We start from the raw sequence: 23,053 nt of genomic DNA, 5'->3' as shown, positions 1-23,053 counted from the left end.
TACATTCTTCGCAAACAAGATTTTAGTTAGTTAATATTAGATTCGAAAAGCTGCAACCAATGTGTTCCACTAATAGTAAAATATTACGCTGTACGATGTACACAGAATTTGCCAACAAATCATTTTAATGAGTGTAATAATGTATCCACTTTTACAATATATGAGTTCAATACATCATCATGAGTAACATTGATTGATACATATTATATTAAAGTGATGGGCGGTGGTAGAAAGGTGATACATTATCACGATTAAAAGCTTGTTTTCAGCAAAATAAAAATCACGCAAAACAAACAAAACAAAACCCTTGAAATAGACTGAGCTTCTGTCTGTAGTATAGTAACGCTATTATATAACCGTAATGCCTGTTGGCTTAGGGGTCTGCGTTGACTGATGCGAGAGAGTACAAAGAATAAAGACAGAAGTGTTTTAGAGAGCAGCAGATAACGACGTGTTTTCCTTCCATCTCCTACGGTCCTCGACACTACATTTGGCGGCGAGGAATAAAATGGCGAATTCATTAGGTAAGTAATTGAGCAGAATGTTTGCGGGAACAAGTTTCACGAAATAAATAGATTGAAATGGATCAGTCGCTTAAATGCGGGATACAAAATGTCTGATTCCATTCTGCGTAAGAGCAGGAATTAATTTGGAAATAGAACAGTCGCTTAAATGCGGAATACGAAGAGTCTAGTTCTATTCTGCGAAATAGCAGGAAAAAAAGTAGCACATAGATCGCTTAAATGCGGATAGTGAACGATTTAGCCTGAATCTGTTGGTGATGGAAAAAAATATTTCGATGAATTTCCTCAGTCGATTGAATTTCACACATGGAAAAATAAGGTCGAAAAGCGCAGTCGTCGTACCAGTATGAGATAGTTGCATGCATAACGCTATATACATGAATGCTCTCTTGGGAGAGGCAAAGCGTGTAATAAATAAGCAAACGAACAAGTGCCATGGTATGAGTGAGCGGTGAATCGGGAAAAAGAGCAAGACAGAAATGTGATACTACCACAAACGAAGCTTGTTTGTGATAGTACTCTATTTGCATTGCGAGGCAAGTTTTGCCTGTTTTGCTGTTACCGCAAATTCGTACCTCACTCATGCTCACCTAATTCATACCGACGAGGAAATTCACGAAAGGCTCAGAAAACAAAACAGTGATGTTTGTGTATGTATTTTGCAGATATGATCCGGTTTCTCGGTTTGCAGATGCAAGTATTTGACTACGCATCCCATACTGACGACGTTGGTATCGAGTGGCGTAAATGGTTGAAATCGTTTGAGACGATGGTTCGAGCAAGCCGTATCAGCGACGAAGAGTGGAAGAAGGATTTGTTGCTGCATTACGCAGGTCCAAACGTTCAGCAACTGTTCGATACGTTGCCAGATTTGCCGAGTAGTGAAATGCGTGGCCCATTGATGAATGTGGATAATTATACACCGAACATGACGAGCTACGAAGAAGCAGCAGCAAAGTTGAATGCGTTTTTCCTTCCTAAGGAGAATTCTACTTATGAACGACACCTGCTGCGGCAAATGAAGCAAAAGGTTGACGAGAGTATTGATTCATTTACGGTCCGATTGCGTGTTCAAGCTGAACGATGTGGTTTTGGAGATAAAGTTGAAGAGAACGTCAAGGATCAAATCATTGAGAATTGTCAATCGGCAGCCCTGCGTAGGGATTTACTCAAACGAGGCGATGCTGATCTGCAAGAAGTTTTGAGAGTATCGAAGATTTTTGAAACAGTGGCCCTGCAAGAAAAATCTTTTACCAGAGGAGAAATGCTGAAACCACAGATCAGTGAGGTAAACAGGATTGAAGTAAAACCCTCCTACGGCAAGAGAAATCGGTTCACTGATTCGGTGCGAGTGGAATGCCATCGCTGTGGATATTTTGGACACATGGCAAGAGATGAAAAGTGCCCGGCGAGAGGAAAATCATGCAACAAATGTGGCGGACGTGACCATTTCGCGAAAAAGTGTCGTAAGCGAAAGCAACTGATGACGCAGAGACGTGATTTTGTACCAGCGACGACTGATAATGGAAGTGATGATAACAGGAATCAAGGATCAAATGATGTTAATCAAATCGTCGACACGGAGACGGAATATGTATTCAACGTAACGACCACTAACAACGACGGTGAAGTGCAATGCAAAATAGGAGGTGTGGCTGTTTCCGTGGTAATTGACTCGGGCTCGAAGTACAATTTACTGAGCGAGTCTGTCTGGCAGCAAATGAAATCCAGTAAGGTGGTTGTGAGTAATCAAACACGGGATGTATTCAAGGTCTTCAAAGTTTATGGTGGACAAGAATTATCAGTGCTCGGTGCATTTACTGCAACCATTAAGTTGGGTGACCGAAGTGAATCGGCTGAGTTTTATGTCGTGAAGGGAAGCGGAAAGATTTTGATTGGTCGCGATACTGCAACGGCAATGGAAATTTTGAAGATCAACATTGCGGTCAATGAGATAGAATCACAGGACAAAGCTGGTCCATTGGGAACCATCAAGGACATAGTCATCGATATTCCCATTAAGACAGACGTTGTACCAGTTATCCAACCGTATCGACGTATTCCAATTGCATTGGAAAAACTGGTGGACAACAAACTGGATGAGCTGCTGAGTCAAGGCGTGATCGAAAAGGTGAACGAACCTTCCAAGTGGGTGTCTCCAGTTGTCGTTGTGCCCAAAGGTGAAGATGTGCGCATATGCGTTGATATGCGGCGGGCAAACGAAGCAGTCGAAAGGGAGAATCATCCATTACCGACGATTGAGGATTTCCTTCCAGATCTCGCTAAGGCAAAAGTTTTCTCAAGACTTGATGTAGAAAACGCATTTCACCAGGTGGGCTAAAGTTGATTGATTGAATCCAAATTGACAGCGCTGCTAAATCGAACGAATTGAAGAATTTAGATATATGTTACGAACGGATTAGTTTAGTTTGCTGTACTTGCGTAACGTTATGATTTTTGGGGTTTATCCTAGTAGCCTGATAGAATTCCAGTCTAACTGTCAATTTGTGATACTTTATTAATAAATAAGCAAATGGAATTTTGATGTACTGAGTTTTATTTTTAGGTTGAAATATCTCAGAGATCCAGGGAAATTACAACGTTTATCACGCGTAGAGGTTTGTACAGGTATACCCGCCTGATGTTTGGCATCAACTGCGCTCCTGAATTGGTTCAGAAAATTATGGAACAAGTCTTGAGTGGATGCGAAGGTTGTGTAAACTTTATCGATGATGTGATTGTACACGGATGTGATCAACAGGAGCATGATATACGTTTGGAGAAGGTACGTTGTAAGCTGCAAGAAATGAATGTTAAGCTAAACGATACCAAATGTTTATATGGAGTAAGTGAACTGAAATTTTTGGGGCATATTTTGTCTGCTAATGGGATTAGACCTGACACAGATAAGTTGGAGTCGATTCGTAATTTTCGAGAGCCATGTTCCAAAGAAGAAACTCGAAGTTTTTTGGGATTAGTCAATTATGTGGGAAAGTTTATTCCAAACTTAGCGACCCTAACTGATCCTCTCCGGCAGCTAACTAAACAACACAACAAGTTTGTTTGGAATCGTGAGCATCAGGTAGCGTTCGACTATCTGAAAAGTCACATGACGAATCCTACAACCCTAGGTTACTTTGACGTTGAGGATCGAACTCAATTGATCGCTGACGCAAGCCCTGTTGGTCTAGGGGCTGTCCTTATTCAGATTAACGACCGAGGCCCAAGAATAATTGCATATGCGAGTCGAAGTTTGACCGATGTCGAAAAACGATATGCTCAAATAGAGAAGGAAGCTCTAGCATTGGTATGGTCTGTTGAGCGATTCCACTTTTATGTGTACGGCCGTTCATTTGAATTGATCACAGACCATAAACCATTGCAAACGATTTTTGGTCCACGATCAAAGCCCTGTGCTAGGATCGAAAGGTGGGTTGTCCGGTTGCAGGCATATAAAGGAACAGTTATATATCGACCTGGCAAATCCAACATAGCCGACCCATTATCACGACTGGCAGTTACATCCAAGGTAGATGGTAAGACTATTGAAGAATGCACGGAACATTATGTGCATTGGGTAGCTACAAATGCTGCTCCGGTTGCTTTGAAAATAGCCGAGATTGAGCAAGAGTCTGAAGCGGATAGTTCGATCGGATCTGTCAAGACTGCATTGCAACAGGGTATATGGAGTGAAGATGCAGCTCCCTTTAAACTGTTTGAGACGGAATTATGTTTTGCTGGGAAACTCTTATTGCGTGGAACACGAATGGTTATGCCACAAAGCCTAAGAATGCGAACACTTGACTTGGCACATGAGGGTCATCCGGGTATGACGTTGATGAAGCAACGACTGCGTGCGAAAGTATGGTGGCCAAAACTTGATGCACAAGTTGAGAAATACATCAAGAAATGCCGAGGCTGTATGTTAGTAGCAGCGCCTGCAGCACCAGAGCCGATGAAACGAAGAGAACTGCCATCAGAGCCTTGGCAACACTTGGCTATTGATTATCTTGGCCCACTTCCAACAGGTCATTATTTGTTTGTGGTGGTTGATTACTTCAGCCGCTACATTGAAGTCGAGATAATGAAGAAAATAGACTCCAGTGAGACTATTAGGCGGTTGTCTTTGATTTTTGCTCGTTTCGGTCTGCCTATTTCCGTCACAGCCGACAACGGTCCACAGTTCGCTAGTGAGGAATTTCGAGGTTATTGTGAATCGAACAACATCATGTTGATCAGCACAACTCCATATTGGCCACAACAAAACGGCGAAGTGGAACGACAAAACCGATCCATTTTGAAAAGGCTTTCTATTAGTCAGGCAACAAACACGGACTGGCAATGTGAACTAAATAAATATTTAATGATGTATCGGTCTACTCCACACTCGACAACCGGAAAAACACCGTCGGAAATGCTTTTTGGCTACAATATTCGTGACAAAGTGCCATCCATTAACCAACCGAAGGATGTTGATGAGGAGGTGGCTGATAGAGATAAAGAGAAAAAGAATATGGGAAAATTGTATGCTGATGGGCGACGCAATGCCAGACCCAACCCCATCTCTGAAGGGGATCAGGTGCTGATAAAAAAGATGACGAAGGCCAACAAGCTAACACCGAACTTTGATCCAGAGGTATTCAAGGTGATCAAAAGGAAAGGCGGAGATGTATTGGTGGCTTCAGAAGAGTCAGGAGTAAAGTATCGCAGACATGTATCACATTTACAGCGCATCAACACTGATAAGGAAACCAGCAGCACCAATTTGGATATAAGTAAACCATCATCATCATCGGGAACATCATGTTGCAGTAGCGGAAAAGGTTCGAGGAAATCTACACCTGATTTGGAACCCAGAGCTATGAGGACAAAGCGACAACCAGCATATTTGCAGGACTATGTTCATCATGTTTAAGATGTAACAGTGAACCACAAGAAGAAGAAAAAACAATAAGAAAAGAGAAAAGTGATGTAGTATAGTAACGCTATTATATAATCGTAATGCCTGTTGGCTTAGGGGTCTGCGTTGACTGATGCGAGAGAGTACAAAGAATAAAGACAGAAGTGTTTTAGAGAGCAGCAGATAACGACGTGTTTTCCTTCCATCTCCTACGGTCCTCGACACTACACTGTCCTACGGATCATTTCTGCTAAATTCAATCAATACTGAACCCTTCGTAGAACCGGCATCACTGATTTGCATTTGTCTTGTTTTTATTCAACACAGCTGACCCGTTGACAGAACGAGGGAAAAGCAACTAGTGAAAAAATTGCATGGACGAGGGATGCTTCGGTTGCAAATCAATGCTTTCCGGCAAGATAGAGAGTGCTAGTGTGCATACAAAATACGCTTGATGATATTTTTTGAAGAATTTTCTTCTAAGAGTTATGTCTGTTTGTCTGTGCTACCAGTATCCTGTGAGTTTTTTTTCTTTGATTTGTTTTCTGTCGATCTTGTTTTCCGATGGACCAACGGTTTTACTTCCCTCGCGTGGCGTGATCAGAGATTTTATACCTCAGAAATCCTGACGGCACCGACTGGGATTAAACCAACAATCAATACGAAACTAAAGATTTTAAATTAGATCACTACTTGACTAGCCTATTGGTCCCAAACAAACGATCAAAGTACCCCATTCTATTCGAAATTCTAGTACTATGCAATGTTTATTTTGATTCGCTATGAAAGTTTGACAGATAAAATGAGGGGTTATTGGTTTTTCTTATGTTTCGAGGGGTGAATCGATTAGCTTGGAACCGAAGAGAGTACCAGAGTTGAGCCACAAAGTTGAGCACGTTATTTCGGGACCTTCTAGTCTAAGAGTTACCTCTATGATTGAACCCAAGCTCTTTGGGATGAGAGGCAGTCACGCTTACCACTACACCACCGGTGCCGTTATATTATGTGAGTTAAATTCATACTAAATGAAGCATTTGATTTTAAATCTTTAAACTTATAATTTTTTTTAAACAATAAAAATGGTTCAAAAATTTACATGATTTTTTAAGTTCGGGGAAAATGGACAGGTAATGGATTTTTCCATCTTTCCCCGAAAGTTTCTTCCATGTTTCTCCAGAAGTTTATTCCAATGTTCAGCGGAAGTTTCTTCAAACCTTTCCCGGAAGTAGCTTCCGACTTCCACCAGAAGGCCTACTGGCTGGAAGTGGAATTTGTTTTCTACCTCGGAAATGTTTCGGAAATCTCCAAGTACTTATTTCTAAAACCCGACTTACATGAGTCTCCCGGAGGTTCCTTCCGACGTTTCCTGAAAGTGTCTTCCAACTTGTTGTCACCTTACTACGAAAGTTTCTACCAGCCTCTCTGGAAGTTTCTTCCGACTTCTTCAAAAGCCCTTCTGGCTTCCTCTGTAAGTATCTTCAATTTCCACGAGACAATTTTTCAGTTTTAATTTTTAGGAATTGCATTCGATTTTTCTCGGAATTTTCCTCCAGATTGATTTCTCCAGAAGTTACTGGCTCATCTAGATAGGTTGTTCTGATTTCCCCAAGTAAATCAAAGAAGTAAATTTCCCGGGTAGTGTAGTCTATTTTTAGTGAAAATGTATGTTTAGTATAGCTTCTGTACAAAATAGCTGTTTTCCGGGAAGTCAAACCAGTTTCCCGGGAATCGGGAAATGTGTATTTTGGTAAATTTCCCGGGATATCCCGGGTAGCAAACACTATTTACAACCTTATAAATTGTTCACCGAGATTTTCATCACATCACCGCTAGAGGAATAACTTTTTGTTTTGGATTATATTTTTACGTTTGACAGCTCCCGTGAGAGGTAGAATATTGAGGATTGCATTAAATGTCATTAACTAGGAGTAGGTGTGATCAAAACCCAGTTATACAATAGTTAAGCCTTTAAATAAATAGGTACCCGTATTACCCTCACTGTCGTCTTACCCCGAATACCCCTACTAAGGCATGAATACGAGAACTAGAATTTTTCACAGAGTTGATTTGTCCATGGCATGTACATACCATCCGCAGTTGAAAAACGGGAAAATGGAGTCTCTTTTATGTCCGCCATCCTCTGAATCAGTTCAATACATGTTGGGGTGGATATTGTTACCAAATTGAAGTAACCAGCCTACGACTAAAAATTCCCTTTCCAGAGTTAAAAAATATAAAACCTTATTGAAATGCAATATTATGAGGTTTCAAGCCGGATGGGAGAAAGATCATCTCTACGATCGGGTGGAAGATATAACACTCCAATACTCACTGAACATGTTAGCAATTTAATTTTTACCCACAGCTGTTCCAGCGCATCACTAACTGGAGCTGGGTTGACAGCACAATCTTGAAGATATCCCTATCATTTACTTTTCAGTGCATTGCAATCTGTTCGACGAACCTGAAGGAGCCTCCAAACAGCTGAGTTGATAGGATGCAATTTTCGAGCCTCCCCTCGGTTTTTACTATCACATCATACTCCAAATCTGCAGCAGCGAGATAGAAGGCATCTCAATCTTCGTTCAGAGTCCAAACACGTTTTGATAGTAGATACGAAGCTGCGAAGAAGAATCCAAGGGCGAGATGCCAGTAATTTGTCAGGGACGAGATGATTGCGATGAACAAAGGCAGCATTTGGCGGGACTAAGTCCGGGAATCTGGGTGCTTCCGGCAAGCTTTCTGCAGTGCGTCAAGCAAAGAGACGATTCCGGATGATTTACGGCGTACGTTGAGTATTATGGGACTGGTATGTTATTATTGTAATTTTCAGACCACAATTGTCGAAGAGCAGACACATACGATAGTACAGTCGAAACCAAGACATTTTCTGGCAGAGAATTTTGTACCTGATATGATATTCTATTGTAATATTTATTTATTATTACTTCATCCAAGGCGAACCAGCCGATGGCTGAAAGCCTTGAAGAATAAAAAAAAAATGCTACGTCTTCGATGTATTCGTTCAGATTGCAACTTAATCTAAATTTCTAATTCTATTACAAAATACATTTTTACTAATGTTAATGTCAAACTGATCATAAACAGTGATAAAAGCACGTATACATGTTCACAGAGGGTTGTTGTGTCCATAGCTTGTTCTATAATGTGAATGGAACGTGTGTGAATGAGATGGAGTGTTGAAGTTGAAATGCTGACGCAGAGCGGGGCAATCGATACGAACCGCAAAAATGTCGAAGATAAAGATACGCTGCAGTTTCAAGCGTTTGGCAGACACCGTCTCCATGTCAAGTAATAAGCAACGTGAGGTATAAGGCGGCAGGTGTGTTTCATCTTTCCATTTGTTTAGACTGATACGGTGCCCATACAGGTACGGTGTATTCAAGTATGCTTCATACCAATGAGCAAAATTATGACTTCAAAGCGTAAACGTCGATGATGAATAATGGCGTTGAATATATCCTAGGAAAGCGAATACCTACGCAGCTGCAGTAGAAATTTGTTCGTTGAATCTCAGTTTGTTGTCAAAAAATACCGAATAGGATCTACGCATTCGAGAGTGATAGGATCTTATATATTTATTTCAAAACAGTTCAAAATAGTGTGAAAGAAATCGCTTTACATTTTTTATATGTTAACGCTCATCCCGTTATCTTCGCACCAAATCAACAGTTCGTCGATATCGTTTTGTAGAGCAGCACAGTCCAAAGCCGATGCGATTACCCTGAATAATTTAAAGTCATCTGCGAAGAAATATTTGATGATAAGCAAGATCATTCATAAACAGAATGATGGTCCTAGCTCGCTTAGAAAATAATTTTGTCTATTGTCTACTACTGAGGCAAAATCCGATACTCCTATAGCAACTTAGAATTCTTAGCTACTGGTATACATAATGTATGTATTTGTACAATTCACGAAAATGTAAAATTAATGATCAACAGTTTAAGAATTATGTCACAAGATGCAATAATAGAAAAAATGCTTTGTAATATTTCTACTAGAACAACTGATTGCTTTTTCCGTGCTTGCGAAAAGTGTGCTTCCAATGAACATATTGACGAGGAACTTACTTTACTATTAGAATCAAATGACAAACAAGATGTTGTGTTTCAACAGTGGCTGAATACTAATCGTTGTAATTTGGAAACGATTATCAAGCCTGTTGATGAATTTTTTTCCGTATCTCATTGATAAAATTAACAAACTTATAACAAATGACTTTATTTACAAACAACAGTCATCTTTTCTAAGAAATAAAAAAGAACCATTAAAAGAAGGCGAAATTCTAGCAATTTGAGATTTTTTTGAAAATTATTCAATCATTATCCAAAACACTGCTCAAGGATATCACTGGAATAATTCTCAAGCAACAATACATCCATTTGAAGTTTATTTTAAGAAAGACAATAAACTTGAAAATGTTAGCTTCATTATCATATCAGAAGTAAGACTCACGATACAGTTGCAGTTCAGTTGTTCATCTAAAAAATGACAGATTTTATTAAACAATCGATAGATTTTTCTAAAATTACTTTTATGTCAGATGGGGCAGCATCACAATACAAAAATAAAAATAAACTTTGCTAGCCTGTGTAGATTTAAGTCAAAGCATGGATTAGAAGCAGAATGGCATTTTTTTTTGCAACGTCTCATGGAAAAGGTCACTGTGATGCCATTATTGGTGGCACTCTCAAGCGAATGGCAAAGAGAGCTAGTCTTGCTCGAGATTATGGAAACACCATAACAACTCCACGAGAATTATATAACTGGGCAGTTGAACAAACAGATAAAAATATCACAAAACTACGTTTCGATTACATATCCACTGAACAGTACATCGAAATGTCAGAAGAACTCGAAGAACTATATAACAGCACAAAGACAATATCTGGCACACAGAAATTCCACAGTTTTGTGCCTATAACTGGTGACAAAGTAGCGACAAAAAGGTATTCTAATTCAGAAGATGAATTAAGATGAAAATATTTAACTTGATTGGAAAAAGGAAAAAATAGCATGTATGAAAATAGGTTTAAAACATTGAAAATATATAAATAAATGATGTATAAAAAATCTTGCCTTTTTTCTCTCACATATTATCAAATTTTGCATCAGAATAAGGGAATGATATTTTTTTTTTTGACAAGGTCTACATGTCCAAATAGTTTTATTGAACTCTGAGAGGGTGCAGCCAATTCCAAAAAAGATTTGGCGAGAAATTCATCATGAGCCCTTTTCATATGAAATTCTCGATTAATCAAAGTGAACTTAAGTGCTGATTAGACAAAATTGAATCGAAAATTGAGCTTCATTAGATTATTTTGAGCTTCACTGGTTTAGTTTTGTGTAAAAATGGCAAATCGAAAAAAAAAATCAGTTCAGACATGAAAAAGTTTTTGTAAGACAAACTTTTTTTTCCTTAAAAGTGCCCATCTTGCGATGTATGGACGGTTGGTAGTAAAAATAATTACCTATCTTGAGGCAAAGTTTCATCCAAATCAAACATGGCCATTTTTTTTTAAATCGACTTTAAATTTAAAAAATCGATTTTTTGCAGTGTAGGTCTCAATTGAAATTTTTTTCAGTATTTTTTTTTTTCGATAATTTGGTCAATTTACTAAAAGTCATCCATACAACATATTTTTGTTGAAAAAAATCGGTAGAAAAGTTTGGCTCAAATGTTAGTCTAGATAAATTTTGGAAAAACTTAGTATGCAAAGTGGCATATTACGTCAAGGTCCACACATCCAGAAAGTTTCATTGAAATCTGAGAGGGTGTTGCCAGCTCCGAATACGATTTGGCGCGAAATGCGTCTAATATAATACTTTTTCATTATGTTGTTGTTCTCAGCAAAAAAAAAATATTTTAATATTACATCCAAGAGGATGCACTTCAATCATGTCGAAAATCTCATGTAATTTTTATTACCACAAATATAAACAAATGCAGTAAAAGCAGCGTAATGTCAGTTGTATTAATGATAGTTTTGTACTTTTTGGCAAGTAATTTTACACCATATTTTTGAAACGATTGAAATGCATCCTCTTTGATGTGATAGGGCATATGGCTCTAATGTTGACCTATGGATCTAAGATTGGGCCCATGGCTAAAAATCTGCTATTTATCAATTTTATCTAGATGAATGCGTCATTGGGATGGTGCTAATGGAAATTTTTGGTCACTATTGAAAATTTGGTCGATTGCTGAATTTATATATGGGCCCAAACTAGGGACATTTAGGCCGACATTACATCCATTTCCCCTATCAACATTATTTTTTTTTGCTGTATTCTCACCGATACAACAGGTTTTTTTTTCTCTCTGCTTATTGAATAAATTCAATAGGTTTTGGTTTCAGGTTTTACGCGACTGAATCAAAGTTTTTTTTAAAGGTTTTCGGTGGTTTTCGATGTTCTGAAAATAGTTCGCGAATAGGAAACTTTGTGGCCTGCGAAATGGAGGAGGAATCGAAGAGGCTTAGAATCAAACCATTTAACGCAGTTGGTTTCAACAACTGGAACTTCCGGAGGAGAAGTTACCTCCAGCAGCTGGAAGTATTACTTGCGTGGAGAAGCGTGCGGAAGAGAAAGAGTTTTGGAATACTCTTGATACGGCAACGGCGTAAGTGAGAATGGTGAACAAGATCCGGGTACAGGTGCGTGTTAAACAGGACCGGTCTGTCCTTATACAAGCAGTTGCGAACAATCACCTGGAATACCTCAAGGACAAGGTGTCACTGAAACAGATCTAGGACGGTCTGCAGGATGCCTTCGAGTGGAAGAGCATCACTAACAGATTCTTACTGAAACGGCAGCTGCGGTACAATGAGAGTGAGAAGTGACAGGATCCCTTTTTTTTGGTTTGACAAGCTTGTGCGAGAGATAAAGGATGTCGGAGATCGTATGAAGGAAGAGGACGTTATCTGCCATCTAATGTTGACGATCTACGATGCCGTTACCACAGCAATGGAAGCAATTTTGAAAAAGCTGACGATGGATTTGGCAACCGGTCATCACTAGTGTTTTTTTTTCAGTTACCGTGGCGACGTCATTTGTGATCAGCCCCGGTACCTTTCAGATTGTCTCATTATTTATGAACGGCCCTTATATTTAATATTGACGGTGGATGTCCCCGCTCTCCTGGGATGGCCACGAGTATTTAGTCACATTTACGGACAATTATACGCATATGACAGAACTTTGCGTAAGAGTGAAGTGCGAGAACGGTTGATGAAGTGATAACCGCTCATTTCGGGACAAAGATTACGTGTCCCCGTCGTGACAATGCCGGCGAATACACCGGAAATGCTGTCAAAAAGTTCTGTAGCCAGAAAGACATCAAGCTGGAGACAACGATACGCCAAAATAAAATGGGGTTAGTGAGAGGCTGAATCTCACAGTTATTGAAAATTGCGTGCAATGCTCGAAGCTAGTAAACTTGTGAAGAAAATGTGGGGTGGGCTATTTATCTGCTTAATCGAAGTCCGAGTGTTGCGATTGAAGGTGATCTCACGCCATATGAGGCGTGGTACAGCAAGAGACCGAACGTATCGAATCTTCGCGTGTTCGGGTGTGAGTGTTTCGTGCACGTTTTAAAAGCATTGCGGAAGAAGCTTGATGATAAAAGCCAGAATACACATTGTATGAGCTATGCGCCAAACGGTTTTAGTTGCTGGGACGGTGAAAATGTGTTTGTGGCTTAAGACATTTTCAATAAGAACGGCAGTGAACGGATAAAACTGGGTTAATGAACTGGTTATCATGGAGCATTCACATAAACCGAAGCCGGAACAGGGTCTGGGGGTAGTTGACCCACCGACTAAGTTGACCTCCCAGCTAATCAGATGATTGTTAGTCGGTAGCCGACACGACGGAAGAAGCGGTCGAGGGTGCGGACTCGAATGGGGAGGAAAAGTGCACCAATTAGATGTAAAATGCACATTTCTGAATGGCGTGTTGGGAGAAGAAGTGTATATGCGCCAGCCATGTGGTTTTGAGCGGAAAGGTACGCTGGTTTACAGATTAAACAAGGTGATATATGGGCTGTAGGAAGCTTCGAGGAATTGGAACATGCGCTTGCACCAATTTATGAACCGGTTGCAGTTCAAACGAAGTGAGCAGGCATGAATCGGCCTGTATAGTTGGTCGAAGGGCGATGTGGTGCTGTACGTAATCATCTACGTAGACGATATACTTTTCATTGGGAACTCGGTGGACGCAATATGTAATCTGGAGGTGAAGCTTTTTAGTGAGATTGAAACAAGGTAAATGGCAACCTGCTTATTGTGTACTTGCCCACTAAACAACAATTTACCGATGTTATGACTTAAGGTTTGGCTTTGCCACGGTTTCGAATGCTTCGTGATTTGCTGGGGATAATCAAGGGGAATATGGGAGATAAACTAGCCCGTGGCTATCCCAAAATCCAATTTATTCCATTTGAGGGTGTAGTTTCAGCTTACTCATCGGGTGAGTCGATCGTACTCAATTTCGTCTGATGCATTAGGTTGCCAAAATCTGAGTAAACGAGAAATGTCAAACTGAGTAGAAGCTACTCAGTCAGCCAAATCCGGGACTTGCCAGCCATGTCGGAGCAAATGCTCTAAGAAACGGCGAAATTAAACACCGGCCGAAATGTATTACGAAGAGGTTCTCATTCAAACGGCTAAAAAGTAATCAAAATTTGGCATTTTTTGTGGGCCTATGAAACAACATAAAAGGACGCGGTGTTGCAATTCAAAAAGCTTAGAAATTCTTCTCTATTTCCAAATTTTTACAAGGCGAAAAAACAAAATGGCGCGCGTGGTCACGTTTTGAGTAAGGTAGTGTACGCCTGGAATTGTCAAACTGCGTACAGCCTGGTACCTCAGGATCGATCTGAAACACAACACGATTAATGAAGCTTTAAAGTAAACAAAGAACGGGTAAAAAACATCAAATTTGACAAAATTGTGTGATCTCAATCTTTTTGGTTAATTTTTCACCCCTTTTTTCCTCTTTAAAGCTTCAGAAAAAAATAGTGAATACAAAGAATTTGTAGATTTTATAGATCATTCCTCCAATGAAAAAAGTTTTCGAATGGTCAATGGTATAAATCGTTGAATTGAACCGTTTTCAAATAAGATTGTACACAGTTTTCAGGTTTCGAGATAAATGCGTCTCGAGCCGAGAGCGTCCCATGGTGGCAGGGACGCCGCTTCGAACAATGGCCTGTAGAAACTTTTCTTGTGCGCGGATCGAAAAACCCTTTCAACACAATATAGTAGACACTTATACCATAGAGGTAATTCTAAGACTAGTAGGTCCCGAAGAAACGTACTCATCTTTTTGGCTCAGCCCTGGTACTCTCTTCGGCCCAAGCTAATCTATGCACCCCCCGAACGATAGGAAAATTCAAGAACCCCTCATTTTATCTGTCAAACTTTCATAGCGAATCAAAACATACATTGTGTAGTTATAGAATTTTGACTAGAATGGGGTACGTTAATCGATTTGCTTGGGACCAATAGGCTAGTCAACTAGTGAGCCAATTTTAAATTGTTAGTTTCCACCAGTTGCTAATACTCAATATTGCAGGAAATGCGTTTGTTGGGTTTTTTTGTCTCTGATGAATTTCTGTTTGAGGTTTGACTGAAGATTGTTGACATATGCTTCGTAGGTCGATGCAAGGTGTTCGTTGTAGCTGCTTTCGATGTGGCGGAGGTTCGTCAGATCTCAGACTGAAAAAAAACAATTGCTAGCCTTACAAAGCCTGTTGCGCAGTTTATGTAGTTCACCTGCCCACCAGGTTTTTCTGCTGAACGCATTATAGATGCGGTGACGACGAGGAATAACCACCCCAAAGATTTTGTGCAATGTATAATAGAAAACTGACACAGTTTCCTCTATCGATAGTTCACTTGAGCCAGCCGCTTGATGGTAAATGACCGTTGATATCGTTGCCGAACGCAAGGTCAGGATGATTATACATAGTAGCCTAACGTTCGAACAACAACAACAGCTTGAAGAAAGCGACAATGGTCGGATAGGCTCGCATTGCGCTGTTGTGTTGCATCAGAGGTATTGAAACTTCATGATGAGAGAATTGTACTTATCAGAAGCATGCTATCCTTCGAAAGGGAAGTAAAGCCGTTGGTCCCGGCCCATGTGTGTTGAATGGGTGCGATATCCTACGCAGGTGTCCTAAGGCTAAAAATCTCTCAAATAAAGTTAAAAAAAAACCTACGCAGGTGTGGAAGCTGCCTTCCTGCACATTCGATTGCCGTCAATGGATGGCAATCGATGTCCGTCGGTGATTGGCACTAGATTGCAGAACAGAGACCGACGTTAAATAAAAGAAAGAAAGAAGGAGAAGCATGCTTGCCGGAGAGGACAGCTTGGAATACCCTGCCTCCAGAACACAACACAGGGCCTGGACGACTTCGACTCTGGCAATTGAACTCAGGATGCGGCACGACTGTGTCAGACGGATAAGTGTCTTCCTTAGTGCCTGATAAGGTGCGTTCTGGGATAAAAGAGCGAAGATCGATGATGATTTCAGAAGACGGGCAATGTTTTTTTTTACTAGCCTGTGCCAAACAAAATCAGAGGGATTATTTTGAGTGAAGAAATTAACATTGGTGCAACAAACGCAATATTAATAAAAACATATTCTAAGGTATTTATTAACTCAAAGCAAATACAGTGTGATAGTCATTCGCCAATAAATAACTGGTGTCGTTTTCGTTTTTGCGGAGTAGCTACACCACCGTACACGAAAATTATTCAGAGTGTAAAGGGTGATACGGTCAAAATTTGGTCAAGGGAAAACGCGTGTAAATCGGTGAAATCGTTTATTTAAAAAATCAAATTAAATTTCTTTTTCAAGTTCAATTAGTATAAAATTCAGGAAAAATATTCAGTTAGGCTTCCGCTTTTCCAAATCCGAATTGCCGGGCCTTACGCTTGACCCCTGCCATCAGATTTTGTACAGCCACCTTGTCCACCAAGCCAGTTTGCCTTGAACTGCTGCTCGCCCTTAGCAGTTTTTTTGGTCTTCTTTAGGTTCCGCTTGACAATAGCCCAGTATTTCTCAATTGGGCGGAGCTCTGGCGTGTTGGGAGGGTTCTTGTCCTTGGGAACCACCTGCACGTTGTTGGCGGCGTACCACTCCATGGCCTTTTTACCGTAATGGCAAGATGCCAAATCCGGCCAAAACAGTACGGAACAACCGTGTTTCTTCAGGAAAGGCAGCAGACGTTTATTCAAACACTCTTTCACGTAAGTTTCTTGGTTGACAGTCCCGGAAGCTATGAAAATGCTGCTTTTCAAGCCACAGGTACAGATGGCTTGCCAAACCAGATATTTCTTTGCGAACTTTGACAGTTTCATGTGCTTGAAAACATCTGCTACCTTTCCCCTTCCTTTTGCCGTATAAAACTCCTGTCCCGGAAGCTGCTTGTAGTCGTCTTTGACGTAGGTTTCGTCGTCCATTACCACGCAGTCAAACTTCGTCAGCATCGTCGTGTACAGCCTCCGGGATCGCGCTTTGGCCGTCGTATTTTGTTTATCATCGCGATTTGGAGTCACTACCTTCTTGTAAGTCGATAGTCCGGCTCGTTTTTTGGCTCGATGCACGGTTGTAGACGATACACCCAGCTTATTTGCGGCATCTCGGAGAGAGAGGTTAGGGTTTCGCTTGAAACTACCGGCAACTCTCTTTGTCGTCTCAGCGGCTTCCGGTTTTCGATTTCCCCCCGATCCAGACTTCCTGGCTGTCGACAAACGTTCCCCAAACACTTTAATTACATTTGTAACGGTTGATTTGGCAACTTTTAGCGATTTTGCCAACTTTGCGTGCGAGTAGCTCGGATTTTCGCGATGCACGAGCAAAATTTTGATACGCTGCTCTTCTTGCTTGGACGACATTTTGACAACTGAAGAGTGAATTCCAAAATCAAAATAGGAGCAACATTCTACACACACACACCTTCAAAATGAGGGGTGTTCAGGTTTTTTAAATGCAACATGGAAAGAAATACGTCAAGTTGATATTGACCAAATTTTGACCGTATCACCCTTTATATATCCGGTGCAGGATTGTTTACAAACAAATGATGTTGAGCTGTCAATGGCTCGCGTTTGTTGGCGCAGCTACACTTTTGGAGCTACACCACATAAACGAAAACGACATGAGTAAGCAAATTATGCCCGAGATTTGAGGATGACATTAATTTAGATAATTGTAAGAATAAAAAGGCCAATCAATTAACTGCAGGTACATACATTCCGAATGAACATTGAAATCCTAATGTTTACCCCTGTGAAACATAACATGAAAGGTTCTCTAAATTCATTAATTTTTAAAAGATTCTTTTGAAGAAGCTTCCTACTTCTCAGTTGGAAATTTCTCACACCTACATAATTCATTGAGGGAAAATGGAATGTATGTACCTGCATGTACACGTACACAGAACAGATGTGTTTCGCATTCAGTGATCAACATCATTCGGATTGTGCTCCTCACATCTTTGCAATTTATCGCAAACGAGAGACCGTGTCAAATCGGCTGCTAGGCTACGGTTCACGAGGCATGAGCCACCTACGGAGAAAAATCAACAGAATCCAAAACATGCGCCTCCGGAGCAATATAATACAATTTTGAAATACCTCTCGAACAGCGATATCAGTTCGGTAGACTGGTGATCGGAAAAGTATCGAGGATTGTAGGGTAAATTAACTATTTTTTGTCCTAGAACTAGTTTTTGATCCTTCCATACAAATAAATAACTCAAAACCTTGTTTTTATAACGTAAATCATTACCAAAAGGTCCGGTGCATCCATAATATGCGAGTTACGTTTTTACATAATGAAAAAAGTTTATTTTTGGCCCTTTTATGGGCAAAAAGGGTGAACATTAGTCCGCTTACCCTACCACGCTTTCCTTGCAAATTCGTTTTTTCAACGATGTTCCGCATCCAAGGTAAGGGTTCATTGATTGACAGTTTGCTCTCATTACTCCTTGCGCCAAATATAGAGTGCAGAGGAAATTCGAAGCATGGTATCGCAAAGCCTTCTAACGCTTCTAACGAACAGTATTCGAGTGGGACGAGCTCACTCAACTAGAAGCATCGTTCTCAAATATTCTTCTTCTTTTTATTAAGGGATATTACGTCCCAACTGCAACCTAACATATGTCTTCAACTTTGTGCTTTTTTAACACTTGTACAATTAATATATGTCACTTAAGAAATATCTACGCCTATACATGATTTTGGCATTGCTATATTGTGCGGAAAGCACAATGAAAATTTCCTAGAATGAACCTGAAAACGAACCCGCTTTTTCCATCAAAAGATGTTACTTTGAAGCAGTGTCTTTGATGACTTGCCTAAGAAGGACCCACACATATTTTGTTCCAAAACAAACCCATAAAGAATGGGACATTTTAGCTGGGCGTCTACTAAAGAAACGGTGTTATCTGTTTGCTTTCGCTGTCAAACTCATCGTCTAGGCTCCATAACATCCAATCCTGAGCCTTGCTTTTATCCTTAAATTCAAAATTTTCAATCTTTGTGCGAAACATGGATTCCGGAGGTAGAGTCTTTTTGAATTTATGACACAAACTTTAAAAGCAATTTTCGACTAACTTTACAGAAACATTTGCCGTGGTGGCTGACGCTTAACGGAAAATGAGGATATCTAATAGCAATTTAATCCAGTACATAGCAGAAAACATCTGCTACGTGAGTGCGAAGTTTTCAATGCTTTACTGGGGATGCATATTTTCCATTCACAACAAAAACTTGTGTATAACATACACAGAAGAGCAAAAATGTGGCACTTCTAATCGGCTTTATGTGGTGAACAGTTACTGAGTTGTGTTGTCGATGCAAGGTTGGTTCAAAACACATTCGAAATTATTGTTACGTTTACATTTTGCTGAGTAGTGTACAAAAAGGTCAAACAAGCTAAATATTGTTGTTTTGATTAAAGTACAAGCAAGTCTTTTCTACCCAATTTTGATGCGCTTTTTTGATCACGGTTCTGGAATGCTAGGTAACACGTGGGATAGCTTTCAGAAAGCTCATTGCCCACCAAATTTTGACTTTGTGTTTTTTTTTTGTACATGAAAGACATCCTTTTTCCCCTAGTTGGGAATAGTTCGGACTAGGCTTTGGTTGTTGAATTATGTTGATATTCTTATTAATTCTCACAAACAATTAAGTAAGTATGCCTCCATACTGTTTAATTATTTAAAAAAGATTTTATGAGATATTCTTTAGGGTTGATGCATATATTATGTCACGCTCCAAGGGGGGGGGGGGAGGGCTCTAAGATTTTGTGACAAGCAATGCATAAGGTATGGGAAAAACGTTGGTAATTCTCATGAAATTTTGCCCTGAACTACAGAAAATTCTTCAGAATTCTCCAAAAATATCCGTATAATTCTCCATTAGTTTCTGTATTGTTCCAAACTCTTTTGAAATTATCCTCAAATTTCTGGAAGTTTTCCTTCACATCTTTTCTCCGGATTTGTATGCATTTATTCTGAGAATTCTCTTTAAATTGTTTTTAAAATGCTTGCGGTCTATTCATGACAACTTACATTTTTATCAAATGTTACGTTTTCACGCTACAATTTATTTGACGCTATTTTGAGAGAAAAATACAAGTTCAAAGTTTGTATTATTTTATCCAGGAACTACTCATTCTCCAGGAATGTTTCCAGCGATTTCCTTCAAATGCTATTCAGAAATTCTTAAAAAAATCCATGTTATTCGTTTTAAACCATCCTCAGAATTTTGCTTGGGATTTATTCAAAAATCTGCTCAGAATTGCGTTGGAATAGTGTTTGCGATTATCTAAATTTTTGTTTTCCTTTATTATGATTTATTTACCGGCTTATGGTAATGACATTATTCAAAAAATTGTGTGCTTATTATTCTTTTTTGTTTATTCATTTATTTGATAAGACTCAATCGAATTAACTTTACAGATCCGAGTTCATTATACAAAATATCGTTAAACTGTAGTCAGAAGATACAACACAATAAACACTTCATCTTCCGCTATCCAATAAGCCTCCTCTATCACAACTGGATCCACTTCCAGTGGTTTCATTGTTTGGCAGTATCGCCAACGGGAGGCAGAGCACTTCCATTGCAGTAATGGACGCAAAACGTGGTCATCACTCACACACTCATCACGAAACGGTTGCTTTCTAAAGTCGATGTGCTTATTCTTACTTATTCTATTTCCATGCAAAAAGATATAAATTAAATTGTTTTTCAACTATCCTCAAAGTCTCTTTACATTTTTTCTCCAAAATTCCTAAGAAAATTATTTGACGTTCCAGATTTGTGCAAAAGGACAGAGGAAATTAAATTGTTTTTCAATTATTCTCAGAGTTCCTTAATTTTTTTTCTCAAAATTCTCAAGAAAATTCTTTGAAGTTCCAGATTTGTGAAAAAAAATATCCAATTCTTCGAAAGCTTTCAAAATATTTATTCCAAATCCCAAAATATTCTATTATTCTTTAACCTACCTAGTGCCTTGGTGTCATTTTGGCCTGGAAACACTGTGAAATTCTTTCTGGATTTTTTTTTTGTCAAAATCCAACGCTATGAACATTTCCAGAACAAATTTCAAAATAATTATAATTTTCAACTCGGTTTCCTTCGATTTGCGACATTTTTGCCTAAATTCGGTCATTTTGTATCTTGTATATTTTTTTCAAATGGCACGAAAACGTCACTTCTGATCGAAATGACGTCTGATACAAAGTTGTTGTGATTTGTATACACGGTATATTTTTTTTTTTTTGTAATTTTGAGCAAACATGACAAAAACCTGGAAAACTCAAATATTTTAAAAATATATCTTCAACTTTTATAATTAAAAAAAAAACATATGAAAAATGCAATCTTTTGAATTGACAAAAATCGTACAACATAAACTTTTGGTCTTATTTCTAAATTTCTTGTTAACACGTTTTTTAATGTTATTTGTGTGCTAGTAAAAAAGTTCTTAAATTTGACCAAAAGTTCTTGTTTTACTATTTGTGCCAATATTTAAGTATCCATAGTTTTTAATACTACAAAATACTCAAAATTATAAAAAAGTACCATATATATTCTTCCCAGAAAGACTTTATTTCTCTCTACAACTTTGTCTCAGAGGTTATTTATATCAGAAGTAACGTTTTCGTGCTACAATTTAATATTTTTGTAATCTCGTTACAAACTTATTTACTTTCATACGAAAAAGACACTTGAAATCGGTAATCCACCTACCAGGATTTTTTTGATGGCAGAAGTAAAGGTTCTGTTGTAATTTTCTCGAAATATAAAAAAAAATCACAAGCTGTATTAAATCCACTTCTTCCCATGGTCGCACAGGTGATCCAATACTTTTCGGGCCACATAATGTTTGTCTATCCAGCAATAAATGGGGTAGAGAAAGATGATTTGGACGTAAACGAGTCAATATTTGGTACGATACTGTTGTTCAAAAGCTGCCAAACAAAATCTCTAGCGCTCCGAATCATAAAGGTCTAACTGCCTTAATCGATTTTATCTTCGCATTACCACAGTTCAGTGAAACAATTAAAAAAAACGTTAATCCAGACGATTTATAAACAGAAGAGAAAATCTGTGAAGAGAATCGATTATCGCAGTAAGGCTCTTATGATTCTAAATGCTACATCTATAAGAACGCACGGAATGAATGTTTACTCCAGGGTTGTTAATTGATAACTCGATAGCATCTTTTCGTTAACGTCTGCAATGGGAAATTCGCATAGCAATCGTTAGCGAACAGACGTTATCGAGTTATCGATAGGCAACCCTGGTTTACACCCATTTTTCGCAAAAATAAAAGAAGTGCTCCAATCGAATGAATTATTCTATGTTTAACTTCATCCGTACGCTATAGTGAATTGGGTTCTTTGTGGGTATTTAGTTAAATGCAAATTCGTAATCTGAATGAAAAATGGAAACTAAATTCAAAATTTCATCAATTTTGGTACAGTGGACCTATTTTAAATTAGTGTGATTAAAGTAGCAAAAATCACCATCTTAGCACCCCTTTTTTTAACTACAGTAACCTACCAGCCTTAATTATTATGATATATATAAGTGTTTTTACATTGTTCCTGCTTTGGCAATTCAGTATGTTGAACAGTTTTTTTTTTTAAACCTGCATGTCAGTATTACGATTGAAATCTTAAAACTAAAAGCTAAAACTAAATCTTATCTAAGTATAAAGGTATTTTTTTCCTGAAATTATTAATTATTTTGTTGGACACTTGTTCTAATGTCTCATCATTCGAAATTCTATGTACCTCGGTAGTACTGTACCAGGAAGGCAACTTCAAAATCATCTTCAGAACTTTGTTCTGAATCCTTTGAGTCTTGGAGGCGAACCAGCCTAAGGCTGAAAGCCTCCTCAATAAAGCTAAATAATAATAATGAATCCTTTGAAGTGCTTTTTTTTCCTGGTAGTGCAACAACTAGACCATATTGGCACAGCGTAAAGCATGGCCGGTCTAAAAGCTTGTTTAAATTTTAGAAGTTTATTCGTCAGGCAAAGTTTGGATTTCCTGTTTATAAGAGGATACAAACA

General features: G+C 38.9%; 2 protein-coding genes across 3 annotated transcripts in view; both read left to right on the top strand.

Annotated features, from left to right (window-relative positions):
• The window catches only part of LOC135703022 (uncharacterized), a 161,460-nt gene that overhangs the window by 80,750 nt on the left and 57,657 nt on the right, over positions 1 to 23,053 (top strand). The window lies entirely within an intron of this gene.
• LOC135703086 (uncharacterized) lies at positions 392 to 2,865 on the top strand. Its single transcript, XM_065224199.1, has 2 exons — positions 392 to 524; positions 1,190 to 2,865. The coding sequence occupies exons 1-2, from the start codon at positions 509 to 511 to the stop codon at positions 2,863 to 2,865; spliced, it is 1,692 nt and encodes a 563-aa protein (XP_065080271.1). The 5' UTR covers positions 392 to 508.

The sequence above is a fragment of the Ochlerotatus camptorhynchus genome, unplaced genomic scaffold (assembly GCF_037179485.1).
Source record: "Ochlerotatus camptorhynchus isolate MF236.1 unplaced genomic scaffold, CSIRO-AGI_Acam_v1.1 ptg000019l, whole genome shotgun sequence".
NCBI classification, from domain to species: Eukaryota; Metazoa; Arthropoda; class Insecta; order Diptera; family Culicidae; genus Ochlerotatus; species Ochlerotatus camptorhynchus.
This window is presented reverse-complemented; position numbering and strand designations above follow the sequence as displayed.